The 10,238-nt window shown below is 43.3% G+C and overlaps 1 protein-coding gene across 1 annotated transcript in view; it reads left to right on the top strand.

The window, feature by feature from the left end:
• Positions 1–8,546, top strand: part of LOC120443253 (scavenger receptor cysteine-rich type 1 protein M130-like) — a 17,774-nt gene extending 9,228 nt beyond the window's left edge. Inside the window, exon 5 of the mRNA XM_039621467.1 lies at positions 5,626–8,546. Coding sequence (XP_039477401.1) covers positions 5,626–5,906 — 281 coding nt within the window. The 3' untranslated portion in view covers positions 5,907–8,546. The remainder of the gene's footprint in view (positions 1–5,625) is intronic.
• Positions 8,547–10,238: the final 1,692 nt, after the last annotated feature.

The following is a 10,238-nucleotide window of genomic DNA, read 5'->3' as shown; positions in this document are numbered from 1 at the left end:
GAGCATGTTTAGGCCCTCAAAAGGCCGATTCATTTGCCGAAATAATAATAATAATAATAATAATAATAATAATAAGAAACAGAGCAGATACAATAGGGCCTTCGCACTTTTGTGCTCGGGCCCTAATAATAATAATAATAATAATAAACAGAGCAGATACAATAGGGCCTTCGCACTCTCAGTGCTCGGGCCCTAAATATCACACACGTAACTTACTACAGTTGTATAATATTGTTATATCATTTAGTAACATTACTGCATGCTATATTATCATGGCATTTGATGGCTCACCTGGTCTTGCTCCACAGTCGGTGTTCCCCTTATTCTCATGCAAAGCTCTGTAGTGCCTGAGCATGGATGAGGTGTTGTTGTTATATCCCAGCTCCCTGGCACATAGCAAACACTTCACGTTGTACAAAAGTAAAGACACTTAACATAAATTGTATTGCACCATCAGTATTATGAAAATACATCTTCTGTAGAAATTTACATACCTTGTTGGGAGGAATAAGATCAAAATGTTCCCACACAGGGGAGGACATCCTCCTCTTCTTAGCTGGCTCCATCCTCTCCTGACTTTCTCTCCTCACTCTCCTAAACCTCCAAACTCTCACTAACCGCAACTCTCCATCAAACACCCACATTTCGAATGAAGTCTGAGGGGTTTATATCGCTGTCATAGCTCGCGTCAAAGTTCGAACCACTTCCTGAACCAGTCACGTGGTACAGCCGGGCAGTGAGGCTTCGGACGTCATCATTTTCAGCTCCTCCCATAAATGAAGCAAGCCTCGATACGCGCATCACGGAAACGCCCCCTCCATTACTCGACACAAGTTTCGAAGCCTCGATACAGAACATCCCATCACTACCTACATCATGTTCTAATCGCTCTAATAGGATATTATGGTCAACAGTATCGAACGCTGCACTGAGGTCTAGCAGGACAAGCACAGAGATGAGTCCACTGTCAGAGGCCATAAGAAGATCATTTGTAACCTTCACTAAAGCTGTTTCTGTGCTGTGATGAGCTCTGAAACCTGACTGAAACTCTTCAAATAAGCCATTCCTCTGCAGATGATCTGTTAGCTCCAGTGGTGGCAAAAGACTTTCTTAAGTAGAAGAACAGATACCTGTGTTACATTAACTAATACTAAAATAATGATGTGAGCTTTGGTAGGTTATTAGTGAGCATGCTGTAATGAGCTGACCTGTGGTTTCTTGCGGATTTACAAAATTCAACCAGATGTTTGCAGATGTTTCACAGCTGTCCTGGCTGATGCCTGACCATGAGCACCAGAGCCACTATGCACCAGCCCAGCACAGTGATTTATTGTGTATTCACTACAGTACTGCAAACTAACCTGTTTATCCTGGGCCAAACTGCCCACTGTTTTCCATTCAACATGTGAATAACACAAAGTCAGTATAACTTAGTTTGTTCTGTTTCATATTGTTTCACAATATGAAAAAAGGGTGAGGATAAAGATTTATGTGTTTGAAAAAAGGCCAAACTGTCATAGCTAGACGACTGGGTGAGAGCATTTAATGTAATGATTTGGCATCTCCGTCTCTCTTCCACAGCATGTCTTTATCCTGTCTTCCTTTTCTCACCCCAACCAATCACAGCAGATGGCCCCGCCCCTCCCTGAGCCTGGTTCTGCTGGAGGTTTCTTCCTGTTTAAAGGGAGTTTTTCCTTCCCACTGTCGCCAAAGTGCTTGCTCATACGGGGTCATATGATTGTTTGGTTTTTCTCTGTATGTATTATTGCAGGGTCTACCTTACAATATGAAGCACCTTGAGGCGACTGTTGTTGTGATTTGGTGCTGTATTAATAAATTGAAATGAAATTAAAATGAACTGAATGAACTTTTAGATTCACACTTTGGTTTATTAGACATACAGCAGGTCATTTAAAAGTTAATTTAGTTACACTGAGTTAATTGTGTGTGGTGTTTTTCATACAGATATTGGGATCATTTATTTGGGTGGTTGGAACACAGCAATTAATATAATATCATATTCATTATTTATAACTACTGGGGATTAGGTCCTGGTGGTATTTTATGGATGGCGATGCCCACATGTGAAATGCTGAAGAAAGCCATGAGATGAAACTGTCATAGTCCTGGGTCATTTTGACTCAGTTTTCTTGTGTTTTTGTATTTTGTTAATTCATTATTTATTCTATGGTTCCCAAGTTGTTTCTTTTATTGGATTCCCCCTCTGTGTCTCCTTATGTGTCTGTGTTTATATTGTGGTGTGAGTTCTTGTGCCGTGGTTCCCTTCATATTTTCTGTTATGTTTTCCATGTTTCCCCAGCGTGTCATGTGTTGTGGAAGTTTTCCATTTAATAAAGATAAGATAAGATAAGATAACCTTTATTAGTCCCACACGTGGGAAATTTGTTTTGTCACAGCAGAAAGTGGACAGTGCAAAAGTTATGAAGCAAAAATTAGAATAAAATAAAATAAGAATAAATACAGTACACAACTGTACAGAATAGAATAAAATAAAATACTATATACAGTAGAATAAAATAGAATAAAATATACAATAAGATAAAAATAGAGTACAAATGCTATATACAACTGAGTAAAAATACAACGATGCCAGAAAGATTATTGCACTTGGTGTTATTGCACATGTGTGGATGTGTGTGTTTGATCAGTTAAAGTCTTTGTTGTGGAGTCTGACAGCAGTGGGGAGGAAAGACCTGCGAAATCTCTCCGTCCCACACCGTGGGTGCTGCAGCCACTGAAGGAGCTGCTCAGTGCTGTCACAGTCTCATGCATGGGGTGGGAGATGTTGTCCATCAGGGATGACAGCTTAGCCGCCATTCTCCTGTCACTCACCACCTCCACTGGGTCCAGAGGGCATCCTAGAACAGAGCTGGCCCTTCGGATCAGCCTGTTCAGTCTCTTCCTGTCCCCAGCAGAGATGCTGCCGCCCCAGCAGACCACACCATAGAAGATGGCTGAGGCCACCACAGAGTCATAGAAGGTCTTCAGGAGTGGGCCCTCCACTCCAAACGACCTGAGTCTCCGCAGCAGGTACAGCCTGCTCTGCCCTTTCCTGTAGAGGGCGTCTGAGTTATGAGTCCAGTCCAGTTTGTTGTTCAGATGAACACCAAGGTACCTGTAGCTGTCCACAGCCTCGATGTCCATACCTTGGATGTTCAGTGGTTGCAGTGGAGGATGTTTGTGCCTGCGGAAGTCTACCACCAGCTCCTTGGTTTTACGGGGCGACCGTGGCTCAGGGGGTTGGGAAGGGCACCTGTAACCGGAAGGTCGCCGGTTCGATCCCCGGCCTCTCTGTCCTGGTCGTTGTGTCCTTGGGCAAGACACTTTACCCTACCGCCTACTGGTGTTGGCCAGAGGGGCCGATGGCGCGACATGGCAGCCTTGCTTCTGTCAGTCTGCCCCAGGGCAGCTGTGGCTACAACCGTAGCTTGCCTCCACCAGTGTGTGAGCGTGAATGAATAATGTCATTGTAAAGCGCTTTGGGTGCCTTGAAAAGCGCTATATAAATCCAATGCATTATTATTATTATTATTACTGGTGTTGATCTGGAGGTAGTTCAGTTGGCACCAGTCCACAAAGTCCTGAGTCAGTCCTCTGTACTCCCTGTCGTCCCCATCAGTGATGAGGCCGACTATTGCAGAGTCATCAGAGAACTTCTGCAGGAAGCACTGGGTGGAGTTGTGGGAGAAGTCTGCAGTGTAGATGGTGAAGAGGAACGGAGCCAGAACCGTTCCTGTGGGGCCCCCGTGACTGCAGGCGACCCTGTCCGACACACAGCCCTGAGTCCTCACATACTGTGGTCGGTCGGTGAGGTAGTCCAGAATCCAGGTAGTGAGGTGATGGTCCACTCCAGAGTTCTCCAGCTTGTCCTTCAGAACCGAGGGAAGAATAGTGTTGAAGGCACTGGAGAAATCAAAGAACGTGATTCTCACAGTGCTCCCAGCGGTCTCCAGGTGGGCGAGGGAACGATGTAGGAGGTGAATGACGGCATCATCCGCTCCAATGCCAGGCTGGTAGGCAAACTGAAGTGGGTCCAGTGATGAGCTCACAAGGCGCCGAAGCTGAGCCAGGACCAGCCGCTCCAGGGTCTTCATCAGGTGGGATGTCAGAGCCACCGGCCTGTAGCTGTTGAGGTCCTTGGGGCGTGAAGTCTTTGGCACTGGAACAACACAGGAGGTTTTCCAGAGCTGTGGGACTCTCCCCAGCCTCAGGCTCAGGTTGAAGAGGTGCTCCATCACCCCACACAGTTGGTCCGCGCAGGACCTGATGACCCTTGAGCTGATGCCATCTGGACCCGCTGCCTTCTTGCCATTAATCCTCCTCAGTTCCCTCCTAACCTGGGTGGTTGAGAGAGACAGGCTGGAGCCTTGTGTTGAGTGTGTATTGGATGCTGTTGTTGGGGTGGGAGGGGTGAGCAGGGTGAATAGAGGAGGTGTGAAGTGTCTGAGGTGTCAGAGGTGGAACAGCAGCAGTGGGGGAGGGTGAGTCTGCAGCCGATGTTGGAGACTGCCTCATGGCTGAATCAAATCTGTTGAAGAAATGATTCAGTTTATTTGCCCACCTCACATCCCTCCCAGGCAGAGAGTTCTGATGTTTGTGGCCTGAGATGGTTCTGAGGCCTCTCCAGACTTCACCAACGTTGTTTTGTTGAAGCTGGTTCTCCATCTTCTGCCTGTAGCTGTCCTTCCCATTCCTTATCAGTCCCCTCAGCTCTCTCTGCACCCTTTTCAACTCCTCTGTGTCTTTGAGGAGTTAATAAATAATAAATAAATAAATAAATAAATAATAAATAAATAATAAAGCCTGCAGACAAGCGGTGAGCACTAGCTAACATTCTTTAATCAAAACAAACAGAACTGAGCTTGTTGAGGGAATGCATCATCGCGGGGTAGACGATCAGCAGAGTCCCTCCCTGAGCCTAAATACCTCCTACAGGAACAAAAGGCAGTACATAGCTGTTTTCACACCTTTGGTATTTCCCCCCCAAAGAAAGTTTCACACTCCCTTGCTACCCCTTACAGTGGAGAAAAGACAGTCTGAAGCAGGGTATTTATAGCGTTTGTCCTCTTGTGGTTCGTCTGTGTATTTCCTGTTTCCCCGAGTCTCCCTGCATCTTTGTTTCAGGTCTATTTCTGTTAGTTTTCCCAGTTTAGGTCACCTTGTGTTCCGCGCATGCCTTCACCACCACTATTTGCAGCGTCACCGTCAAAATAAAGCTCACTCATATCAGAAGCCGCCTGCATCTTGGGTCCTTTGTTAAATTCCACACTGCTTGCCCCACAAATCGTGACAGAAACGTGTCCACTTCTTACTGCCTTCAAATATTATATACTTTATAGAGGTAATTGTGATGAAGTTCTCATTCTTAGTGAATTGTTAAATTGTTGCCAGGATCAAATACTTCCCTTAATGAAATGCACATATATTTGTAGCTGTAACAGAAAGGTGTTTGTCCTCAGTTGATAACCTACCATATGCTGATGATTTCTTTATAACAGGTTCAAATATGAATTCAGCCGGGGGTGAATACATGTTTCATGAAAAAAATCAGTTGCTGTTTTTATGTTCATGTTTATTGATTCTGTTTTGTTCCTTGTGTTTTAGTGGCTGTCACAACCACATATGAGTTTGATGGTGAGGAGAAAGAAGAGCAAGAGATGGATGAGAACGACTATGTGAATGTTGAGCCAGTGGAGACTGAAAGCAAATGTACAGAGCAAGCAGAAGGAGTGGAAGACGAGACGACTGATGCTCATGATTATGTCGAAATAGAGGATCAAAAAGAAAGTAGTGATAATGAAAATAACTATGTAAAAGTAACAGAGCCGTGTGCTGATCAAGCTGTGAACATTTGTGGAGGACAACAGATTTATCAAAATCTTTGACTTATGTGAAATATTGGCTAATTAAAAATACAAAATCAAATTTATTTCTGAGTTCCAAAACTGAAGAGGTGAGGGAAAATGACTGCAGACACGGGAACTTGGTGGTAGAGTGAGGAAATTTGGGAAAGTATTCAATTGAAGAGGATAACAAAGGAAAAAGGGGAACTTCAGGGAGATGAGGAAAGTAGACAGGAGTACTGAGAGGCTAGGCGTATAGGAAAGAGAGGTGGAAAAGGAAATGGGCTTATAGAGAGTCGTATGTGAGGTTGAACACAAAGGAGGGATAAACGGACTTATACCAATTGGCTAGGCAGAGAGATCGAACTGGAAAGGATGTGCAGCAGGTTAGTGTATTTAAGGAGTGTACTAAAGGAAGAAGAGAACAAACAATGAACTTTGATGAACAATGATCCTGAGTACTGTACTGATAATAACCAAGAGGATTATAGTATGGGTGCTGTACACCAGCTTTAATAAATTCTTTGTAAAAAACTAGTAAAAATTTAAAATGATCTTTTGCCTGCAGCTGATTCTGGACTCATCACTGTCCTCATCCTCCTTGACCCAACAGCGTCCTGGGGCCTTTACTTTTATTATTATGAGATTCAAGATTCAAAGATTCAAAGTGTTTATTGTCATGTGTACAGAATAAGTAGCATTTCTCTGTGCAATGAAATTCTTCCTTTGCTGTCCATACACAAATGCCAAGTTAGGTAGGGTTGAAGGAACAAGATAAATAAGGTAAAAATAGGGATTAAAAAATAGTGAAAGATAAATAAATACAAAAATAAGTAAATGAAGAAAAGTGAGGTATGCAGTTGTCAATTTAAATGGATGTACAAAGGAGCTTAATGTGGAAAATGAACTTAGTGTGCAAAGTGTCTTAATGTGCAAAATGCAGTTGAGGTAGGTCAGCTGTTCAGGAGTCTGATAGCAGTGGGGAAGGAGGAGTTGTTGAGTCGAGATGTTCTGGATTTCACATTTCTAAACCTTCGTCTTGAGGGAAGAAGTGTGAACAGTCCGTGTTGAGGGTGTGTGGGGTCTCTAAGGCTCCGTCCACACTAATGCGTTTTCTCTCCGTTTTGTAAATGTAAATATACATTTGAGCTGCAGAGAATGGGACTGAAAGTGGAAATGGGATTTCTTTTGTCTTTATTTCTGGCAGATTCAGTCACCACTAAAGCTGACTCCATAGCCACGGCCTCGCAGACATCAGGCTCTTGTGGGACATATGAAATGTTTAAAGTATAAAAACATAAGCAGAGAAAAGACATCAGTGAAAAAAAGAGAACACGAGCCAACGTGGAGATTTATTGTCCTAAAAAAACTCTTAAATATGACAGGATCAAACTGAATCGCTGGTGGCCTCTCATCCCAGATAACTAACCTGAGAAGGCGTGGTCTTAGAGTATTTAAACAAGCCTCTCACTTCCGGTCTTAGCGGTCTTTGAGTGCGTGGCGCTTGTGGACCGTTAAGGCTGCAGACCCTGAATTGGGATACAGCCAGTGACTGTGTTACTGTCAAGTGTGTGTGTGTGTGTGTGTGTGTGTGTGTGTGTGTGTGTGTGTGTGTGTGTGTGTGTGTGTGTGTGTGTGTGTGTACACATATTTAGACATCTTTGTGACGATAGAAAATTGGCATGTTACTATACTTGTGGTTGTGGGGACCAACAGTCCTTATGGGGACAAAATGCCCGTCTTTTGAGGCTCCAAATGTGGTTTTAGGTTCAGGGTTAGTTTGGTTATGGCAGTGGTTCTCAAACTTTTTACACATGGCAGGAAGAATTATTTTAAAAAAACAATGACAGAAAAGCTGAGCTGCAGCTTTATTTAGATAAACTCATTCACAATAATTCGTTTGGTAATTTTTGTTTTGAATAAACAACTTTCATTTCAAGCAACTATTTGTAACTTTTGTCACTACACTTCTACAAAAAAGCAACAAGTTAAACAGAATGTGAAAGTTGCCAAACACAGCAAAATAAAGTCCAGGCTTAGCCTTTGTTGGGAAGCAACAATGTAGCAAAGTGTGCCGCAGGTTACCTCTGTAGCTGCCATCTTGTTTTCCCAGTAAAGAGGAGGCCTGCTTCGGTTGCAGCTCTTTTATAGGCCAGTCTGAATTGAGAAGGCATGGTCTTAGAGTATTTAAAGCTGGCAGGAAGTGGATTGGAGGCCATTTTGAGAAGGTGTTGTCTGTATGTGCAAGAAACAATAAAGTACTTCAGTTAAGACAGAGTGATGTCTGCCTCACCACACCTCTCTGCATAACAGCCTTATAAAAAAACAGTCATCCAGAAACTTGTGAACAGAGATGAAAAATATATAATTCAGTGACAGTTTAATACTATTTACTCTTAGCGGCTGCAGTGAGCCTGTTTTTGACCACAGAGCTGTGGTGGGGCGTGGTCTGCGGCGTGGCTGTGGGGGAGGACGCACCTGAGAGGCATCCCCAATCACGCCTCGCCAGCTTGTAACAGAATGTACTTGCTCCTGTTGTTGTTTCTGATGTGTGCCGGCTGTAGCCCAACACTTTGAGAACCACTGGGTTAGAGGTGTCCTCACCAAGATATGAAAAACAACTCTGTGAAAAGATTTTGTTTATTCTTCAAATATGCTTTGCTTGTGATTGTGTAAACTCTGAATGACGATTCACCCTGATAAACATGAAGCCTTGCCTATGCTTATCAAATGCCTGTGAAGACAAGTTCCTGTGTAAAGAGGAACGGAAAATGCCACTTAAGCAGACGTTTAGTATAGTACGGACAGAATGTTTAGCAAGATATGCATTTGTCAGTTAAGCAATCTATATTCTGAGAACAGGCGGAGACTGCCTCCGCCCTGTTGTGTAACCTACATGCCTATATAACCTGCAATAAAGAAGTGTACTGTGTGTGACTCTCTCGAGACGTTCACCCATGTACATGTGATTGATTATATTGTCTCACTGTGTCTCTGTTTTACTTGGCAGCCTTCTATTTTGGGAATTTCCCCCCACATTTCTTGGTCCTTCGAAGCCGGATGGGACGGCCTATTTAAAGCAGCTCCCATAAGAGGGGCCTCACCAGGTCCCATCGGTGCGAGAAGCCCACGTTGAAGTCTGCCGGCAGCTCACGCACTAGGTGTGTGATAAAATCCAAGAGCGTGAATTCGGGTCTTGGTCACGCGTTTTACAAGCGGTCCGCACCGTCGGGGCTGATCAGGTGCATCTGAAGAAACCAGCGCCAAGGTAAGACAGACTACTTTGAGATAATAAAGGTTTGCGCAAAAACGAAAACGAAACTTAAAAGAAATTAGGCTCGCCCAGAGGGGCTTGAAGTAAAATAAACATTGAGCTCGTCCAGATTGATTGGTAGCTCCCCGAGAGGGTAAAAATAGGCCTGTAAGCTCGCCCAGAGAGGCTGGAAGCACTCACGCCGCCTTTAAAGAGGCTGGTAGCGTGAGCAGCGTTGAAACTGTCTGTCTTTTATTGTCTATTTTGTGGTGGAATAAGTTGATTTTTACAGCACAATAAGGAGGCTGAACTATTCCACTAATTTGTTTACTGTTGGTTGCTGAAGTACTGGTGAACTGAGAGGAAGGTCGTGTTTCATCACGTAAAGTCGACACCGCTTTTGAGAATAGCTCGAAAGTAGAAGGGCGTGTCAGCTACCTCTCTCTGTTCTCGTGCCAGCGAAAGCGCCACAGGTGTGTGTGTATTACTAAGCGCTAAAAGAAGCATAAACTAATAATGGGTAATAAAACAACAAAACTCAATGCTGACGAGCAGTGGCTAGAAAAGAAATGTCCAGGCGCCGGACAAATTAGTGCATATAGATGGAGAAATCCAAAGAAAACTAAATGTCCCACGTGAGAGGGAAAATGTAGCCCCTCCGCATTGACTAAATTATAAGAAACCCTCCAAGCAGAAATAAATACTGAAAAGGAAGCTAAAAAGAAATCAAAACATACACAAGAGTTGTAATATTTTAAAGCATGGAAAGAGGAATGAAGTGGAATAAACAAAAGGTTAAATTAAGGTTAACTTAAATTAAAGCAATGAAACAAAATTGGGAAGACAACCAAGCTGAATGAATAGAATGCGTGAAACCAGATAATTCCCACAAAATATATCAAATAAAAAAAGAGAGATGCATAAGGCATATTAAGGCTGTGTCATTGTTCAGCCAAGGAAAATGTCTCCAGCTTGGGAAGGTGTGAAGCTGCAGATTCACACAGACCCGTGATGGATACATAATAAAATATAAATTAATATACTATTGTATATTAGTAGTAAAGTAGTGTATTGTGATATACTATTGCTGTTATAAAAAAGGAAAAACAATACAATGATAA

Source organism: Oreochromis aureus, linkage group 13 (genome assembly GCF_013358895.1).
Source record: "Oreochromis aureus strain Israel breed Guangdong linkage group 13, ZZ_aureus, whole genome shotgun sequence".
Classification (NCBI taxonomy): Eukaryota; Metazoa; Chordata; class Actinopteri; order Cichliformes; family Cichlidae; genus Oreochromis; species Oreochromis aureus.
Note: the sequence above shows the minus strand (reverse complement) of the source record. Positions and strands in the feature narration are given on the sequence as shown.